The 20,000-nt window shown below is 55.3% G+C and overlaps 1 protein-coding gene across 6 annotated transcripts in view; it reads left to right on the top strand.

The window, feature by feature from the left end:
* TFDP1 (transcription factor Dp-1) overlaps positions 1-19,957 on the top strand; it is a 40,212-nt gene extending 20,255 nt beyond the window's left edge. For all 6 annotated transcript variants that reach the window (XM_042980715.1, XM_042980708.1, XM_042980725.1 and 3 more), the window contains 9 exons: positions 7,319-7,425; positions 10,166-10,287; positions 11,462-11,627; positions 11,961-12,104; positions 12,662-12,730; positions 14,376-14,527; positions 15,216-15,382; positions 16,057-16,132; positions 18,847-19,957. In XM_042980715.1, coding sequence (XP_042836649.1) covers positions 7,319-7,425; positions 10,166-10,287; positions 11,462-11,627; positions 11,961-12,104; positions 12,662-12,730; positions 14,376-14,527; positions 15,216-15,382; positions 16,057-16,132; positions 18,847-18,994 — 1,151 coding nt within the window. In that variant the 3' untranslated portion in view covers positions 18,995-19,957. The remainder of the gene's footprint in view (positions 1-7,318; positions 7,426-10,165; positions 10,288-11,461; positions 11,628-11,960; positions 12,105-12,661; positions 12,731-14,375; positions 14,528-15,215; positions 15,383-16,056; positions 16,133-18,846) is intronic.
* Positions 19,958-20,000: the final 43 nt, after the last annotated feature.

Raw genomic sequence — 20,000 nt, forward strand, 5'->3', positions numbered from 1 at the left:
CTTTTCTGTAGATCCCATCCTCTTTCCCTTCCTGTCCAAGGACAGGGCCCTGCTGAGGGACTCAGTGTTTGCAGATGGTTTTAGTTCAATAGCTTTTACCGTTCACAGGTTGCTTGAGCGAGGTGCTTCAGTGTAACTAATTGGACACTTAGAATTTTAGGATTTACAGGCGTGACGTCTTTAGTAAAAGTGACTAAGCAGAAATAGTAGTGAAAACACTGTGATCTCTGCTCCCCTGGAAACAGTGGAAGCCTTTCGTTCTGGTGTTTGTTTTGAGTCCCTTTATTGTTTGGACGGTCCCACAGGCCCCTCCCGTGATTAGGGGCTGCCTGATCTGTGCTTGAGCCCTTATGGGGGTTGCATTGGAGAGATGAGAAGACAACAGCTTCTTGAGTCTCTAGAATATCCTGGTGCCAGTTCCCTGCACTGTTCAAGGATTTTGCGTGTTCTTGGGTGTGGTCTGGCCCGCCGTGTCCCTGGCTCCGCTCACAGCTAGGACTGCTGTAGTTCGAGGCTCCTGGCTCCTGCCTCTGCTCCCGCCTCTGCTGGGACCAGCACAGCCTCCCAGGCACTCAGGCTCCTGCCCTTGCGCCTCTGGCATGTTCTGGGTATGGGGAGGCCCACGGCCACATCTCTGCAATGTGCTCCCTGCTCTGACCCTATGAACGCAGGCTGAGCGCTGGCAGGCTCCTGCTCCTTCCAGAGAAGTGCTTTTTCGTAAACGGAGCCGTTTGTCTGTTGGACAGGCAGTCCGGTGCTGTTTCGGCCACAAAGGGAGTAGGACCAGGCTGCCCAACTGCTGTGCTCACCCGTGGGGACGGTTCCACGCACGGCCACCTTTGCTTCCGGCTCAGGAGCTCCGATGCTAATTTTGGGCGGTGTGGTACTGACTGGACCTGCGCACTCTGGGCTATTCAGTGGTGTTCGTGAAGTTGGGGAGCCCATGGGTGTCAGACTGTGTTGTCTGACCCCGCTGTCATTGTGGGCGCTTCCCGAGGAGCGCTTGGCGGAGACTCAGCCAGGGTTATGCTGAGTGAGGCCCAGACCCCTGGCACGGGCTTGTGCAAGAGCCCGGGAATGTGGCCTCAGTGTGTTCCCAAGAGCCTGTCTCTCTGGAGGGACCGTGAAGGGCAGGAGTTGGCTCTCGCTGGGGGTAGGGGTGGGGAGTCAAAAGGAGGGCCATGGCCAGGCCTGGTGGAGGCTGGGCCATGAGGGGGCAGGGGCCCGTCCTGCTTCCTGTCCGCATGCGCCACGCCTACAGGGCTGCCTCCCAGCTGCTCCTAGCTCCAGCTGCTGAGAGTTTGGGAGCCCCAGTGACCCTGCTGCCCTTGGCTGGGGCCAGTGAACCCCTCCTGAGGTGAGGCTCCCCGTGCCTGCTCCTGCCTAAGCTCTGGCTGTGATGCCCGCTCACACTGGGGTCTTGCGCACTCCCGTTCCCTGGGTCCTGGCCTTGACTCTGCTCCTGTCTTAGCCTTCAGAGCTGTCCGTGCTTCTTCACCTGTCTCTTCTGCTCCTCTGGCTGCTGCCTGTGGCCCATTTCCAGGTGCCAGTGTCTGCTGACTTCTCCAGAGGCAGAGCCTACGGGAGACGTGTGGTGAGTGGGAGGGAGGTTCGTTGTTGTGGGATCGGTCCCTGTGACAAGGGGGCCGGCAGGCCGGACACAGGCAAGAAGTGGGGTTGGAGGCGTCTACTCCTTCCTCGTGGAGGAGACCTGAGGATTTGCTCTGAAAGTCTTTGCCTGGTTAGGGGGCTCTGGAGGGTGGTCTCCCCTACCTAATGGCGGCTTGCGGCTGGTCTGTGATCGGATAGCTGGGGACAAGCGCCTTGGTGCTCACATCAAGTCGGTCGTCACGCCTGTAAGATTCAAAGAGCTGTTTTCCCCAGAAGGTGTGCTGAAGTCACAGCCTCCTGTGCCCACGGGCCCTGAAGGCCAGAGGCCCCAACGCGGTCCAAGACAACGAAGGCTACGTTGTTTGCTGTGACAGCCGTTGGGTTGCTCCCAGGGCTTCGCCGACGGCTTTGATGCTGTGTGAGCCTTCGCGCGCACATTTGTTCCTATGTTTGGGGCAGGCGCTCTGGAGCGGGAGCCAGGGCACGAGGTGCGTGTGCGTGGCTGTACCAAACACGTGGGCGCCTGGCGCCGCACAGCTACAGTGGCGCCTCCTTTGCCTATATTTCAGGTTCTGGTGGCCCAGTGGGTGTGGGCCCCCTTGCTCCTGGGCCTGCCCTGCTGGTAGGGGTTTGGCCAGGTGCTTTGCTGGCAACATTTTGTTGCCGCTGTTCCTGCTGGAGCCTCCTCTTCCAGCCGTGCGGCTGCTGCCCTAGGGTTCAGGCCGTGGGCCCTGGCACGTATGTGCCCACGCCCTCCCGATGTGCCCGCTGCTTGCCTGCCCTCCGCACAGAACCAGTCCGGGGCCATGGCCCGTGTGCGGCCTCTTCCTCTCCTCTGGCCTCTGCGTACATGTTGTGTGCACTCGCTGCAGAAACGGCTCACGATGTAAACGTGTGCTTAAGCATGTGTCCTGACACGTCGTGTGCGTGTGTGTGTGGTATCTGCACGCACTGATCCTCCCTGTGGCTTTGTGACTTTGCTCATCTGCAGCCGGGCCATTTCTGGCAGTTTCCGGTGCTGCCTTTTGTCACCTGGCACCTTGATGGAGTGCTCTGATGCCTGCTGACTGTTTTCCCTGAAGGGCTGTGCACCCCAAGCGCCTGGTGCAGGAGGCGGCTCCCGCAGAATGTCGCGGGATGTGGCTGGGTCTGACTGGTGACAGGACGTGTCCTGTGACGTCTGCCATTTTCCTTCTGCTTCAGAGTTGCCCTTCCCCTGAGGACGGGCTCCCAGGCAGGAGAGATGAACACCAGTGACAGGTGGCCGACAGCCTGGCATTGTGGGATCATCCCAGAGACGCGGGAACGGCACCCTCGCAGATGTGCGTGCACCTGCACACACGGCTGTTGCGGGGGAAGCGGCCTGGCCCCTCTCGGGGAGCGCAGAGCAGAGGCGCCATCGTTTGAACCCAGACGACATCTGGAGCACAAAGTGATAACATGTTTCACACGCCAAACCCTTCTGCCGGGCTGGCCAGGAAGACCGGTCTGCAGAGGAGATGCGCTCGCAGAGGAGCGGTCTGGGTGTGGTCGAGGCCCTGAGACACTGGGCACCTCGGCTCCCTCCCACCAGGAGGTGCCCCTGTGGAGCCTGCCTCCCTCCTTGGGCCGCAGGGCCATTCTGGCGCCTGCTGTGCAGGGGCAGGGCCGTGCGGGGGCCGCCGTCTTAGCGCTTGGGGTATTTCTAGCGTGGCGGGCAAGAGAGCAACTCTTAAAATACTAGGTTCTTAGAACTTAGAAATGGTTGAAATTATTTTCAAGAAGACATTAAACCTTATGGTTTCATAATCTGTCTTAAAGCCCATAGGTATTAATGAATTGTGATTGCTAATTGTAAGAATATGCTTACGGAATACTTCTAGAATCCTTTTCCTGTTCAGGGTTATAATAGCTCAGACCACATATGTTCTAACTCCTTTTCTCGCCAAGAGAGGAATTCTCTGTTTCGTGATGTTATAGTTGAAAATATTTCAGGGGAGCCGGGGGAGGGGCTCAGTGGGTAAAGCGTCCAACTTTGGCTCAGGTCACGATCTCGCAGTTCATGGGTTCAGGCCCCACGTCGGGCTCTCTGCTGACAGCTCAGAGCCTGGAGCCTGTTTGGATTCTGTGTCTCCCTCTCTCTCTGCCCCTCCACTGCTCGTGCTCTGTCTCTGTCTCTCAAAAATAAATAAACATTAAAAAAATAATAAAATATTTTGTCACCTAGTTCCTTTAACAAAAGGCACTAAAGAGAGCGTACAGCTAAAGTAGTTGTGCTTCTAGTGAGTAAACTCTAGGCTGTGTTACAGGTTAGCCTGTCTTGTAAACAGGAGTGTAAGTAGGTCGAAGTGTGGTGGTCTTTGTCAGAAAAGTGTGTTAAGCATTCTGATGTCTTTGGTCAGATTAAACTAAAAATGAATCACATCCTTGAGATTGTTAAAAAGTGACGTGTCTTCCCTGAGTCAGCAGTTGGTAGGAAACCTAGAGAGGGGGACACAGGCTGCCTGGGTGCACACGTGTGTGGTGCATGGTGTGTGATGTGCACATGTGGTGTGTGCGCGTGGCGTGCATGTGTGGTGTGCGTACATGTGTGTGCCTTGCACACACGTGGTGTGATGTGCACGCGTGTGTCATGCATGTGTGGTATGTGTGTGCTGTGCATATGTGTGGTGTGTACATGTGTGCTCACACATGTGTCGTGCATGTGGTGCACGCGTACGGTGTGTGCATGCATGTGTGGTGCGCATGTGTGGTGCACATGTGTGGTGTGCGCACACGTGTGTCGTGCATGTGTGTGCGGTGCACTGTGGTTTGCGTGCACATGTGTGTCATGCATGTGTGCGTGTGTATGTGCTGTGCACATGTGTAGTGTGTGCGTGCAGTGTGTGTGGTGCACATGTGTGGTATGTGCACACGTGTATGTTGTGTATGTGTGTGCGGGGCGCATGTGTGGTGTGTGCAGAACGGCCCTGTGGAGGTGCCATGTGGAAGCCCATAGCACAGATGGTCCTCTTGGCGCACCTGCGTGAGGGCACGCCAGCGGCAGGAGGAGGCCAGATGGCCCAATGTTACCTGCGGTGTTTCAGTAGGAACATTTGTGTATTTGTATAATCAGTGTACTATAACGGAACAGCACAGGTTCAAGGAATCAACTAGACCTTTCTGTGGACAAGTCTCAGCGACAGTGTGAGCAAAGTTATGTGAGATGTAGATAATTTTCTGGGTTTCAAAGGCCCACATGAGCAATACTTCTGCTTTCTTGGATTTATGGATGTGCATGGAAAAGTACGAAAAATGGACAGAGCACACCCATTAAGCCCTGATGTTTGCAGGCAGGGCCAGGTGGGGGCGCAGCTGGGGCAGGTCTCTGGACCGGACGGTGAGCTTTGCTGTTTCAGCCTCTTGAGCAAATAGGATAAAAGGAAAGTAGTTAATTCTAGGTCATACTGGAGAAAGATTGTGTGGTAGTTCTTAGTGTTGAAAAGTGTCTCAGAGAACAGGGAGACCCTGGTGAGAACCAGAGGGGGCCTGGCCCCGATCCACTCTGCCTCTCAGCTCTGCCGTTGCCGTGGCGGGTGAGCACGTGGTTTTGTAGGTGGACGTTCCTGTGGTTCTGAGCGCTCAGTGTTGTCCTCTGTGGCCGCACCTGCAGCTCTGGCCCAGATGTGGCCGTGTTCTGACCTCGTTTATTTTACTTTATTTTAATATCTTAACAGCTGCTGGGGCTGCTGATGTTGACGGGGTCATTTGTAAAATAAAGGAAAAAAAACCCTAAGTTTTATCGTTTTATGAATCAATTCAGTATTCCTAAAAACCTATTAATAACCTGATAATCTCATGTGTGACTTTGAAATGACTAACACGTTTGTGTTTTAAATCTCTCTGTGCAAAACAGAATAACTTTATTTTTGTCTTTTAAACTGTCTTTTATATATCTAAAACAATCATTAAAAATTTGCTTTTGGGGGTGCCTGGGTGGCTCATTCGGTTGAGCGTCTGACTTCGGCTCAGTTCATGATCTCACGGCTTGTGAATTCGAGCCCCGTGTTGGGCTCTGTGCTGACAGTTCAGAGCCTGCTTTGGATCCTCTGTCCCCCCTACCTCTCTCTCTGCTCCTTCGCTGCTCATGCTCTGTCTCTCAAAAATAAACATTTAAAATAATGTTTGCTTTTGTTAAGATACAGGTCTCTGTGTTTAGAGAAAAATAAAACTTGAAGCAAACAAACATTTACAGAAAACAAATATCTGCTGGTGTCGGTGAAAACGCTAACATTCAGTCAGTTGGTTTGATGGACAAATGTCTTGATGACTTAGGTTATCAAGAGAAATTATTCAGTATTTGTATGTGGCAGTAAGATTCATTGTGTATTGAAATCTGAAGTCTGTTCTTCTTTTTTTTTTAATGTTTATTTTTGAGAGCGAGCGAGTGAGCAAGCATGAGCTGGGTAGGGGCAGAGAGAGAGGGAGACAAAATCCAAAGCAGCTCCAGGCCCCAAGCTGTCAGTACAGAGCCCGACACGGGGCTCGAACCCACGGGCCGTGAGGTTATCACCTGGGCTAAGGTCAGACGCTGAACCGACTGAGCCCCCCGGGCGCTCCTGGAGTCTATTCTTTAAAGCGTGTGGACTGTTAAAAGGTTCAGAAATGAAACTTAGACCAGGCTGGATTGAAGACTGTGTCTTACTGTTATTTGGAGGCGGTCATGAAGCAGAGCCTGTGAAATGAAGGAACGCCATCCGAGTCTGCCTTGTGCGAGACCTGCCCTCGGTGGCCACAGGAGGCAGTTCTGCTTCAGGGGCCAGGGATGCGGGGCATGACCAGCGCAGAGCTCTCCTCTCCCCGTGTGGCAGGGACTGGGGTCCGGGCGGCTCTTCCCCCGGCAGGCTCAGGCCCTTGTCTGTAAGGACTGCGCTCACCCTGCCCTCAACACCCCCCCCCCCGCCCCCGGCCCCGGGGCTCCTTTAGGGCCACTGCTTCCTGTTCGTGTTCTCTCTGCCTTCGATGCCAGCACCACAGGGCTTTATTTTTTACATTTTGAGTTTTTATATTTCTGCTTTATTTGATTTTTTTATTTAATATGTAAAATGAAATGTTTTACCATTTTTAGTCTCTGTTGTGTCTTCAGCACCGAGGACAGAGCAGGCACACAGAACTCTTTGCAAACACCTGTTGAAGGAGGGGATTTGTCTCCTCATGTACCCTCCCCCTCCTTTGTGAGGAGACTGACTGTGTCTTCAGAGAGGCAGCAGCATCCTCATGGGGCATTTTTCTTCCTAGAAACAGACACTTTACTGCTCCAGGAAAAAGAATGTTAGATTTCTAAACTAGTTTTGCAAACATATAGTGAAATGCTGGAATATAGTGGCTTCTAATTTGAAGACTATAATTGTCGCAGAATTGTAGGCTTTCAGAGCTGCTCTCCCAGGCTCTCTAGTCCCCCTGGAACATTCTGTAGGTGAGCAGGCAGCCCCCTAGGGCTCAGGGCAGGTTGGTGATGTGCCTGGGGCTGAGCCCCATCCCAGGGACATGAGAGCACCCAGGAGGGCCTGGTGGTCACGTCCACACGGACAAGGGTTCAACTTAGTAGCAGGATCTGCAACTGACCCACAGATGGGAAATGATAAAAGTAGGGAAGGTAAGAATCTGATTGGAAGCGTCATCATCCTGAAGCTGTCCCCTGCAGCCTTAATCCAGAAGGGCCCTCACCTGTTACCTCCTTGTCTTGTAGGCGTGGTGTCCTTGGTCGCCGTCCACCCCTCTACGGTGAGCACGCTGGGAAAGCAGCTCCTGCCAAAAACGTTCGGACAGTCCAATGTCAACATTGCACAGCAAGTGGTAAGGGGCCCTGGGCTGGCGGGCTGGAGGGTTCTGGATGGAGATGCGCTCCCTCTCAAGTGCCCACAGCGCTGGGATGGCCACCTGCCTCACGCTTCAGGAGCATGTACCTGTGGAGTGTGTTGCTTTCCTGGCTCGGGCCCTGCGTCTGCCCCACAAGCTCAGAGGGTACATCACTCCCTTGCTTAGGAAATGAGGGTGGTGTCCTTGTGGAGCCTGCAGTGGTTTCAGGGCTCTGTGGGCCGTCAGGTGCCAGGACAGGTGTGTCCCTGCTCTGGGGACCATGCTGGGTGCCTCCCACGGATTGATCCCCTGTGGGACTCGGCCCTTGCTCACGGGGCTCTGGTCACACTGAAGCAGCCCCAACTCTGGGCGTGAGCAGCATGGAGAGCAGGATGTTCGCTGCCCTCCTGAGTGCCCGCTTCTGGGTGAGCGTCCCCTGCAGCTGAGGACGTGCCCTGTCACTTACCCTGTCAGTGAAGCGTGACTGCTTTTCTAGCAGAGTTGCTGTGGGTTTTTCAAAGCAATAGTATGTCGAAGTCCTAGACCATTTTTGGCTCATCACACCCTTTTAATAAATGTCTTTCTGATATAAGTTAAATATTCTACTCTATGTTTTATTTTGTAACTCATTTTATTTTTAGGTGTTACGTATTCTAGCAGCTTCAGCTTGTGAAACCTTCTTAATTATAGGATCAGTTCTGCTTTCACGGCCAGGGTGCATAGTATGGAGGAGAGTTAACGAGGATTTTTCTAACGGTGCCTCACTCTTGGTCAGTCTGGGAGTTAAGTCCCAGTCTGGGTCAGGCTGTTTCCAGGTGGAGCTAATGATGGTAACTCCTCCTTGGCAGATCCAGCGCTAGGAGCTACAGCTCACACGCTGTAAGGCGTCCCTCAGCCTTCATCTGCCAGCGGGTTGATGGTGAAAGGGTTGGCACATTGTGACCCGAGAGCCCAGGCTTTGTCTTCATGTGATGTGAATGTGCTCAGGCTCTCGAGGAGCTCTGCCCTGGCCCCGCCTGAGGCAGTGCCCATGGGCACGGCTTCCGGGAGAGTGGATAAGACGAGCGGGGCAGAGCGAGGACAGTTTCCTTTTCCCCCAGTGAGGCCATGCTCACAGTGAGCAGCTCAGCGCGCCTGCTGTGTTCTCATTGTAGAATAGATGCACCGAGAGGTCCAGCTGAGGGAGGGGAAAGGGCGAGGGTGCCAGCTGCGGGGCCCAGGCCAGATGTCAGGAGCCCTCTTGTGACTCTCCTGCCTGTCCACGTGGGCGCTGGTGTCCTAAATCTGCTCTCCTGAGAGTGTAACCAACCAAGTCCTTGTAAAACGTGTCCAGTAATAGCCATGAGTGACGGGTGTCCGTGTTTCCCAAACTGTTGACCCTGAGCCATGGCTAAAGCACGTTCTCCACAGTGACCTAGGGCCCCGTGAACATACGCATTCATTTAACAGAAACAGAAGGTTCACAAGGCACATCTCCTGTCTGGGGATTTGTTCTGTCTTGTCCTCTTTTTTTTCAGAAAGCTTGCTATTTGATTTCATGGCTTTTGAACAAGGGTGGTCTCCAGTTTGGAAAGCACTGTGATGAAACTTTGATTATTGGAAATGAGAATTAAAATAGAAAGAAATTGAGTTGAGCATTTTTCTTTCTATGGTTGATAAGTCTTTAGCTCTGACAGGAGACCTGTCCCATGGCCACAGCACATTCATCCCGCTAAGAAGGGGTGCAGGAAGCATCCCCCTGGCCTGAACGGTGGGCCTGGTGAGTCCCTAAGGCTGCACCCGTCCCCACAAAGGGCTGCCCTGGCACCTGGTGCCCCAGCACCTGGTGCCTGACCTTGACTCGTTCGACAGTGTCCTCGTGTCGCTAAGCTCTTGGCTGTGCAGAAACTGGGAGGTACTGTTCTGACCGTTCTTGGTGTGGGTGGAGTCTCGTACAAGATCCTGGAAAATGGACATATTTACTGGGCTCTACGCAGCAATGACTGTGTCCTCCATGTGAATATTTGCGTATTAATGGATGGGGCCAAATTCTAAGTCCTTGTCAAAGACAAACCAGGCTTCCCCTTCCTTTGGTGCGGAGATGGCGTGGGGCGCTCAGACTCAGCCGCCCTGCGTGCAGGGTGGGTCACACTTGCTCCCAGTGCTAATTGCCTCCCTCCTCCCTGCCCTGCACTGTTTGGGGTGCCGGGCCCCCACAAGCTGCCGCCGGGATGAGGCTCCCACATGTGGATGGGCTGGTGGGGCACTGCGAGCCCTGCCCTGTGACCCCTCTGTTCTGAGAGTTTTTCTATTTGCGTTTTGGCCTGACTTCACGCCTGGAAGACAGAATTTCACCCTTGTCCATCTCATGAAAAGGATGGGGAAAGTAAACTAGGGCAAGCGGAATGGGGGGCGGGGCGTTCCCTGAGGCTTGCGTGGCACGCCCCACTGTTAACCACGTCAACCACCATTAAGCACGGCCTCCTCGGGTGGGGCGTTTTCTGCTGCTCTTGTTGGACGGGGAGGACACCTGAGGTGGCTGAGGGAAGCGACGGTTCAGAACCTGAGAACTGACACCTGAGATAATGGCGCCCGTGGCTACAGCATCAGCCGTTGGGTGTTGCTCACACACCGTGTTCTCCCCAATCTTCGTGGCTCGAGAGACTCAGCAGTGGCTGGAGATGATGGGGAGTAAGAATGGCAGGGTCACGTGTGGGAGATTTCTGATTGTGCTCTGAATTGTCTCTTTTGACTGTAGGTAATTGGTACGCCTCAGAGACCTGCAGCGCCCAACACTATCGTGGTAGGAAGCCCACACACCCCTAACACTCACTTTGTCTCACAGAACCAGCCTTCAGACCCCTCACCTTGGTCTGCCGGGTGAGCACATTGCCTAGACTTGTACCCCCAGCTCTCTGGGCCACGCGGGCCGGCCGCCACAGCCAAAGTCAGGGCACGCTTTTCCTCAAAAAGGAGAAGTCTGGCTGCAGGGGAGCGCCCCCACGGTTCGGGGGGGCCACACTGTAAAGGGTGGGGAGTCGCCCCTGCCCCACGGTTCGGGGGTCCACACTGTAAAGGGTGGGGAGTCGCCCCTGCCCCCATGGTTCGGGGGTCCACACTATAAAGGGTGGGAGTTGCCCCTGCTCCATGGTTTGGGGGGGGCCACACTGTAAAGGGTGGGGAGTCGCCCCTGCCCCCATGGTTCGGGGGTCCACACTGTAAAGGGTGGGGAGTCGCCCCTGCCCCCATGGTTCGGGGGGTGCTGCACTGTAAAGGGTGGGGAGCTCTTGGCGGAAGAAGAGGAGGAAGCTGGCTTCTCCACGCTGCAGTAACTTTGACGCTTTTTCCGTTGTCTGCACCGCAAAGTAGCGTCTAGGGAGCACGGATCTCAAAGCAGCCTCACCCGCTGCAACGCTGTAACTCGGCTGTTCCACGGGTGACACCCCATTGGATGGTCCCACCACACTGTCACTTTGACCCTTTCCTCCAGTAAAGGCAGCCAGTGAGAAAACGATTGTACTCGAAGGTCAGCTCTGTGACTTTCCTTAAAAACAAAGACTTTTGGAATTATGTCTGTATTGGTCCTAAAGCAAAAACCATCATTCCCTGAATCATCCATTGAGAAACTCAGAGCCACCCTTTCCTTGCTGTGGTGACTTAAGTTGAGATGCTGGGTTCCCCCCAGTCTGAAGTGCCCTCCAGCCTTCAGTGTCGGTGGCTGAAAGCTCACATCCTCCCCCAGAATTCTTAAATTTGCAGTGAAACGCCCACCATCCCTGTGTCAGTTGATGTGCTCTTAAGCAGCGGTGTCAGTGCGTCTGTGCACATCCGGCGTCCGCCCGTCCCGGGGGCCGACGCATGTGTGAGGCCTGGCCCTTAGAGGAGGGAGCCTCGGCCCCATCACCGTGCGCAGCAGTCTGCAGATGAGCCAGGTCCCTGGGTGTGTGCGTGGGGGCTCGGCCTCGCCCCGCTTGCCGGGCCTGTGGGTGAGCGTGTTGCTGCGACACGGATGCTGAGGGTGCTGAGGGCGCTGCCATTCCTCTGTGTTTTGAAGGAAGCGGCACCGGAAAGGGGAGAAGAACGGGAAGGGCCTGCGACACTTCTCCATGAAAGTCTGTGAGAAGGTGCAGAGGAAGGGGACCACGTCCTACAACGAGGTGGCCGATGAGCTGGTTGCCGAGTTCAGTGCCGCCGACAACCACATCCTACCGAATGAATCTGTGAGTGTGCGCTGCGTGGCGGGGAGGCCCGGTGTCTCGGCGCCCGCTGGTGTTTTCTGAAGCAATTTGAGACACACACACACACACGAGTCAGAGAACCACACTGAAGAGTGTTCCTGACCTACCTGGGGTGCGGCGCCCTCTCGCCCCAGATCCAGTCGTGCGCGGGCTCTGACTCTCCCTTCACATTCCGTGGGGACGCGAGGAGTGAGTGACTCACCACCGCTGGTGGGTTGCTGGGTACCATCTTGAGTGTGTCCGGGTCTGCTGTTGAGGTGTTTCCCTGGGAACTGTTCTGGATGGTCTGGAAAACTCCTGCTCTGCCCTCCCCAGGCTTATGACCAGAAGAACATAAGACGACGAGTCTATGACGCCTTAAATGTGTTGATGGCCATGAACATCATCTCTAAGGAGAAAAAGGAGATCAAATGGATTGGTCTGCCCACCAACTCGGCTCAGGAATGTCAGAATCTAGAGGTATGTGGCTGACCCGTTATTTTCCATGGTGCCCTGTAGGTGTACCCCAGAGCAGCGTGTTTGGTGCGGACGTTTGTGTGGGCGCCCCGTGGGTGCCCGCTTGGGGTCTGGTGCTGTGGGTGCCCCGTGGGTGCCTGCTCGGGGTCTGGTGTTGTGGGTGCCCCGGGGGTGCCCGCTCGGGGTGTGGTGCTGTGTGTGCCTTGCCTGGACCAGGGGTCCGCCTCTTCCCCGTGCCCCCCGCTTGCCCGCCAGATGTTGGTGTGTGGCCCATCCAGCTCGTCTGTGCTCTGTGGGCCCCAGCCCAGTTGAGGGCGGTGCACCCAGCGGAGGTAAATTCTGAGTCCTGGCTTGTGGGATTTGAGTTTTATATCAACCGTGTCCAGAAAACGAGAGAAGACAGAGAAGGGTGTGTTGTTCTGAGACTGAAGAAACGCCCCCGTGTCCCATCCCACGGGCCACGTCCCTTCTAGACTGTTTCCCCGCCAGGAGATTCCTGGCAGGCCTGTCCTGCGGGACACTGTCAGATGCGTTGTGACGGTGTGGTCTTTGTCTTGAAGGTGGAGCGGCAGAGGAGGCTGGAAAGGATAAAGCAGAAGCAGTCTCAGCTTCAGGAGCTCATCCTGCAGGTAACGGCCCTGCTCGCAGCAAGCGCCCCTGCGCCCACATAGTGTCCTGGCCAGCTCACGTGCAGGACGGAGGGCGGGAGGGCGCGTTCACACGGCTCACCAGTGTTGTCCTGAGTGCTGTGTGTCATGCACCTCGCTTAACGGACTCTGTCACAGGCGCACGAATAGGAGACGTAGTGCAAGCAGGGTCGTACTGCCCGCAGCCTCGGAGCGGGTCCTCAGTGGGTAAGAAGGGATCCGATCGTTCATGAAATCTCTGCTTTGAGAGTTTGAATGCACCCGCTGGGCTCCTGCACAGGCGTCGCAGACGTGAACTCTAGACGTGGGCCTTGTTCCCAGAGAGAGTGCGTGTGAGCAAACGTGTAGTGTGTGTGCTGGTTGTTACAGAGTCTAAGTGGCAGGAGGGATGCACTTTGGAGGGTAGCACGTGAGCCTTCCCTAGGACAGGTACGAAGCACGTTCTGGGGTGTGATGGCGAGTGTGGGTCAGAGGTCAGCACCCGTGGTCGGTGGGTGGCACCGTCCCCTGCTCCTGCAGAGATGTCCACAGGTAGGGCCCTCGTCCCTGTATGGTCCTGGAGATGTCTGTTCTGGGTTGGAAGGAGAAACGGAGCTTGCTGGAGGGGTGGCCAGTCCCTGGATTGAGGCTGTGGTGTTGGGACCGTCTGGCTGGGCCCTGGGAGCAGGGGGGGGGGAAGTCCAGTGCAGGGAGGTCAGCTGCCACAGAAGTGCTGGGTGGTCAGGAAAGGGAAGATAACTTAGTGATTTATTGAGGTGCCCTGTACCCCAAGGGCAGTGAGACCACAGGCCCTGTGGTCAGGTTGGAGGGTGTGGGGGAGCCCTGGGACCCTGGGGGGAAGTGTAGGGAGGTCTCAGGACAGACAGGCCCAGCAGCTGAGGTTGGGAGATCTCTGAACAGGGAAAAGTCCAGGAGGGGCCAGCAGGGAGGTTGGGATGCCTGCTGGCCCCGCACCTGCAGACCACGGCGGAGGCTGAACGTCTTGTCCCGCTGGGCGGTCTGGGTGTGGGGGCACCCTACCTGAGCCTCAGTGTCTCCTTCGCCCCAGAGGAGGTCTCCTGTGGTGGGAATGCTTTGCTGGGCAGGAAGGCGGGAAAGCAGCACCCCCCGCCCCCATCCTTCTGCTCGGTGAGCACCGAGGCACCAGGCCAGCTGGGGAGGGAGGGGCGCTTTCTGCCACAGCAGCGGGAAGGTCATCCTGAAGGTGCTGTCATTTTGGGGCTGAGCACCTGTGTCCCCAGAGAGCCCTGCCCCGGCGGTGTGCTGGCATTTGCTCCTCTGGGAGGTTCTGGGTGTGTGGCTGCATGTCTGCCTTCTGGGGTGGGGTGCATACAGGGGACAGGCCGGTCTTGAGGATGTTTCTGTCTTAGAGGTGTGAGCACCTGCATCCGTTCTCCTCGGGGTGTGTGCTTTTCTTCAGGGTGTGCTTTCTCTGCTGGGCCCTGATGCCCTCTCCGCCCCCCCCCCCCCCCCCCCCCCCCGCCCACTGTCCTCTCTGACCTCTCAAGGGGCTGACCCCTGTTTCTGTGCTGTGCGGCCGGGGGTGGGGTCGTCGGGGACTCCTGTGGACAAGGCCTTAGATCGAGGCAGCTGGTGTGAGCGGCTGGCGGTGGCTCCTCTTTTGTAGCAAATTGCCTTCAAGAACCTGGTGCAGAGGAACCGCCAGGCAGAGCAGCAGGCCAGCCGGCCGCCCCCCCCAAACTCGGTCATCCACCTGCCTTTCATCATCGTCAACACCAGCAAGAAGACTGTCATCGACTGCAGCATTTCCAATGACAAGTAGGTAGTCCCCGGAGGGCCCTCCCACCCCCCCAGGTCCCAGCTGAGGCTCAGGTCGGAGTGGAGGATGCCACTCTCACAGTTAGGAAAGACAGAGTGCGTCTGCTTGCTCGTTTGTACAAGTACTGACTCTGATTATTAAGTACAGTCTTTTAGCATAATTAAGTTACAGACTCATTTCTCACGTCCCTGGTTATAAACATTTGTCTTTTAAAAGGAAAACAGGGGCCCCTGGGGGGCTTAGTAGGGTGAGCATCTGACTCTAGGTCTCGGCTCAGGTCATGATCTTGGGGTTCACGAGTTTGAGCCCCTGCATCAGGCTCTGCTGATAGCAGGGAGCCTGCTTGGAACTCTCTCTCCCTCTCTTTCTGCCCCTCCCCATTCACACTCACTCTCCCTCTCTCAAAATAAATGGATAAACGTTTAAAAAATACATAAAAGGGAAACAGATAAAGTCTGAGGTGTTGTTACTAGCACACCTGTTTAAACATCCAGAGAGCTTGTTCACTGGGGGGGTGCTGCGGGCAGTGCAGAGTGGAGCCCGTGGGTTTGGCAGGACAGCAGATAAAAAGGGGCCCAAGTGAGGTTGGGGTGAGGGGCGTTCCCGCTGAGGGGACTGGAGCCACTCCTGCCCCTCCCTGTCTTGAAGATGGCAGGTGACTCCCTTTCTGGGGGTGACTGTCCCCAGGTTCGAGTACCTGTTCAACTTCGACAACACGTTTGAGATCCACGACGACGTTGAGGTGCTGAAGCGCATGGGAATGGCCTGCGGCCTGGAATCTGGCACCTGCTCTGCCCAGGACCTGAAGACAGCGAGGAGCCTGGTGCCCAAGGCACTGGAGCCCTACGTGACAGGTCAGTCATGTCCGAGAGCCACGGGGGCCCCACCCTAGCCTGGGACGTCTGGCGAGAGCAGGGACGGCCTGGGCGGGAGGGCTGGGGCTGTGGGGGTAGGGGGAGTGTGGCATGGGGAGGCCACAGCGGTGTGCTGTGGCTTTGCCGGTGTAGTTGACGAGATGAAGGTGCTAAGTGAGGGTTTCACCTTCTGGGTGCAAGTGGGGTGGGGCTGGAGGTCTCGCAGGCAGGACGGCCCCCCCGACCCCCAGAGGGCCGTCGGTGCCCCCTGCCAGGTGACCCAGCGTGGCCTCCTCCTGACTCAGGGGCGAGGAGCTGTGTGCCTGGTGAGCTGAGAGCTGGTCCTCTCACTGCCTTCCCTTCTGGGGACTTCTCTGCTGAGCACCAAGGCCGTGGCCACAGAGGGAAGGGGCTTTGTGGTGAGAGAGCTGTGGCGGGGGCTGTCCCCCAGAGGTGCTGGGCTGGATTGGACCCCCGGGCGCCTGCCACCCCCCAGGGCCCTGGACAAGTCCCTGGCACTGGCTACACTCTGGCACACCCACTCAAGCCGGCAGTCACGGTTGGTCCCTCTTGGGGAGGAAGGTGCTCGGGGGTCCGGCCGTCCGGCCCATGGCCGCCTGGTTGCAGCGCGAGCCTCCACCTGTGACCTTTGCTGCGTTTTCTTCTCTTCTCAGAGATGGCTCAGGGATCGATCGGAGGGGTGTTCGTCACATCGGTGTCCACCTCCAATGGCACGAGGCTTTCTGCCAGGTGACCGCGGCTCTGGACGGGGCGGGACCCCACACGCAGGCCAGGCACAGCTCACAACACAACCCTGTTGTTGCCTCTTAACACACTTGGGGCCACAACGTGCACAGAATTTTGTTCCCTGCTCTCTTCAATTTGCCATTTACTGTAGTAGTTTTTGTGTGTCACTAAAGGAGCTTTATTATTTGAACCATTGGGTGTTAGTCTTTGGTCCAGCCGTCCCACGGAACAGAATTATGTTGTTCCTGGGTATTTATCTTAGGTTTTTAAAGATTAATATAATTTTTTCTCTATTGGCAAAACAGGGTTTTATTAACTTTCACGGTATATTAGGTTACACGTTACCCATATTACCTTCTGTCAGTCCTACATAATGATAAATGTTAAATTTTTTAAAATATAAGGTAGACAAGCAGTCTGTAGGTTCAACAAAGTGGGATGGATCTGATCTGATAAAGGACAGTGTAGCTTTCTGTGGCCATCACGCGACTCCTGGGTTCTGTGGCACCTGCACTGAAGTCTTTGGTGGGGTGTCTGGCCCCGGTCAGGGTTAGGTGGAGGTCAGCTCCCTCCCTCTGCCTGTGTGCCTGTGCGTGCGTGCATGTGTGTGCGTGTGTGCAGTAGTCTGTGTGATGCTGATAACCAGTTATTGCAAGAGGCAGAATTTGGGTATTTTTTAGCTTTTCATGTTCATGAAATTGTTTTTACTGATTAAAGTTTCAGAGACGCACATCAGCTTTTACATGAGGGAAGCAAAGCCATTACCATTTCAGAAGAAAAACCAACTTAAACACCAGCCTGACGTTTACAAAAGCACAGTAATTTGCTGGGCAGTTGGGTGGTTCCCACTTAGAAAAGAGGCTGCAGTTTGAAGCAGCCTTAGGGCTAAATTTTTGGCCTTTTCTGATGTTTGCGAGGCTGGGTTTCCCAGTTGTGGGGTTCCTTTGTCAAAGAGCATAATGATGAATGGTCCTCATCGTACCGTGCGAACAAATCCTAACTAGCGAGGGGCATGTCTGCTTGCGCGTTAGAGAAAAGCATCGCCGTGCCCCAGCTCTGGCCTGGGGCAGAGGTGGGGGCAGTGCCCTCAGGGCCCCGTCCATGCTGGCCCGCCAGAGCCGTCCACGCTGGCCCACCAGAGCCGCCCTCGGCAGTCGTTCCGTGCCTAAAACGCGTGTCCTGCACAGCTCTGCCCCCACGTTCTGTGCTCTCAAAGCAGCTGCAGGCCTTCTAGGCTGGTGGCGGAGGGGTACCCGAGTCCTGCACGCTTGCAGGAGGTGACCGGCCAGAATCTGGGGGATCTCTGTGCAGCTCTGTGTTGCAGGCTGGAATCCCTTTAGTGTCTGATGTCTCTTAGGGTACTTTTCTTGTTGCTAGACCCAAATACCAAGGAATCACAGTGACTTTTGACAACAAGTGTCTGAACAGGTCACACGGGTGTGTGCACCTCTTAGTGGGTGTGGGCAGTCACCTTTCGGGGCCCCAGGACTGTGTCTGCTGCCTTGTGTCTGACCCACTCTGTGCCAGGGGCCGCCTGAATCCAGAGGTGTTTCCTCAGGACCCCAGTTTTTAAAATCTCTCTGTTCTAGGCCAGGGTCTTGCCTGAGGCACTGGTGCCATTTGGGGGTAGATGACTGTCCTGCATGCTGCCCGGTGCCTTGTTGATGTGTTTGGTGGCACCCTTGGGCCCAGGTGCCAGTAGTCACCCCCCTCACACCCCATGTGACAGCCAGAGATGATTACGTGTCCCCTGCTGAGACTCTCAGGGCCCAGTGCCAACATAGATGGGTTCCAGACGCACGTCTGAGCAGCCCTGCTTCCCTCCAGCACCCAGCCCTGCGACTCCACCTCTCTGGGCCCCTGCTCCCTGCCCTGCCGACCCCACTGGCCTTCAGAAAGTGCCATTTCATGAAATGGTAGAATGTGTGGGGTCCTGGGGGCTGTTCCTGGAAGTTCAGGTTGCAGAGTGTGTGAGACTCATGTGTTACAGCTCTGCTCCCAGGGCTCCGCACGGTACAGGGCAGGGGGTGGTGGTGGTGGTGGTGGAGTGTGGGCCTGGGGTGTCCTTTACACACGCACGCACACACAAGTGCATATATATACCATCGCAAGGCAGTACACATGCACGCATGCAACCACACGTGCACATGACTACACACGTGCATATACAACCACATATGTGTATACACGTGCACACAACCACATGCATGCATGCATACACACATGTGCATATACAACCACACACAACCACATACGTGCATACATGTGCACACACAACTATGCACCTGCATATATAACCACATACAGTCACACACGTGCATACATGTGCACACACATACATAGCCATGCACATAACACGTGCACACACAACTCGCTGGGCACCCCCGTGCGCTGCCATCTGGAATGCCTTGCTTTGGAGGGCTCCATGTCCTTTTTGGGGCCCCTTTTTCCTCACCTGTTGTCCCCTCCCTCCTGGAGATCCAGGAGGTCACAAGTACGAGGCCTGGAAGAAGGACCTGTGGTTTCCAGTTTGAGCCTGTCGGGGCTTGGTTTGTGATGTCATGACAGATATTGTGGCCCTGCCGGCGTTGCCTCGTGTGCGGTGATCTTTGTCTTGAGGGGGGCTTGGGGTGAAGCGCCAGCTCGGCGGGAGCGGACGTGGGGGCGCCCCACTCGGGCTGCATGCTGCTGACCGCCTTGTCTCCTCGTTCCCGCAGCGACCTGACCAATGGTGCGGATGGCGTGCTGGCCACGAGCTCCAGCGGGTCCCAGTACAGCGGCTCCCGGGTGGAGACCCCCGTGTCGTACGTCGGGGAGGACGAGGAGGAGGACGACGACTTCAATGAGAATGAGGAGGAGGACTGACACCCGCGGCCGGCCCTCACAGTCCGCGTCGGGAGAGACTGCTTTTGGTGTGGGCTGGGTTCCTCCTTGGCCCCTCCCGAGGAGACGCCAGAGCGGGCGAGGGCTGCGTTCCACGGGGGCTTGGGGCGCGCTGGGGCGCCGGCCACGACGCAGGGCCTCTCTCCGCTGTCCAGGATCTTGTTTGCGTTGTCTGTCTGTAGCTCAGAGTTCACTTTGCCCCTTGGTTCTTGCTGAGTGTGCCTCCTCCCACAGCCCGCCGGCAGCCGCGGACGGTGCCGGCCGAGCCCTGCTCTTCAGCCTTGGGCCACGAATTGTATTAGGACTTTATTTTCCCTTAAATTATATTGACTGTGTGACTCCATCAAGTTTGTTCATTTTTTTTTTCCTCTATGTTGCAGCAAATTGCGAAGTTCTTTATTTGTTTTTGTTTTGTTTGGTAAAAGTTCACTGCCGTGCTGGTGCAGCTACGAAAACTGGAGGGCTTGGAGCAGCGTGTGGCTTGCGGTGAGGCCTGCCTGATTTCTCACAGGCAGCGTCTGCAGACTTTACTATATAGTTGTTTACACACCTACACGTCTGTCGTCTAAAGACGCAAACGGAAACAAACGTCGTATTTGTTTCGTGAGCATCTTCCTATAATCTACGATAAAGTTGACATTAAATATAGAGAATGTTCTAACAGTTTTTTAACTCAAAATTTGTCAATCATTTTTAATAGTTCTTTTTTTATAAAAAGAAACGGAATTTCAGGACAGGCAGTAGTCCCTTTTAAAATTTATTCACAAAGAACCATTAACCGCACAGTTGCTGTTAGCTGCCTGTTCTACAACAATAGTCTTTTTATTGAAACACAAATAAACTTTTCTGTAATATTTTATGGAATATAAAGAGACTTTAATTGTTTGACTTGTTTAACTCGGCACTGTTAGTTTTTATTAATAAAACGCGCATGGGCATTTTAAACCAGCTCCGTGTTCCTCTAATTCACGATTATTGTGCGGAAGCT

Source organism: Panthera tigris, chromosome A1, assembly GCF_018350195.1.
Source record: "Panthera tigris isolate Pti1 chromosome A1, P.tigris_Pti1_mat1.1, whole genome shotgun sequence".
NCBI lineage: Eukaryota > Metazoa > Chordata > Mammalia > Carnivora > Felidae > Panthera > Panthera tigris.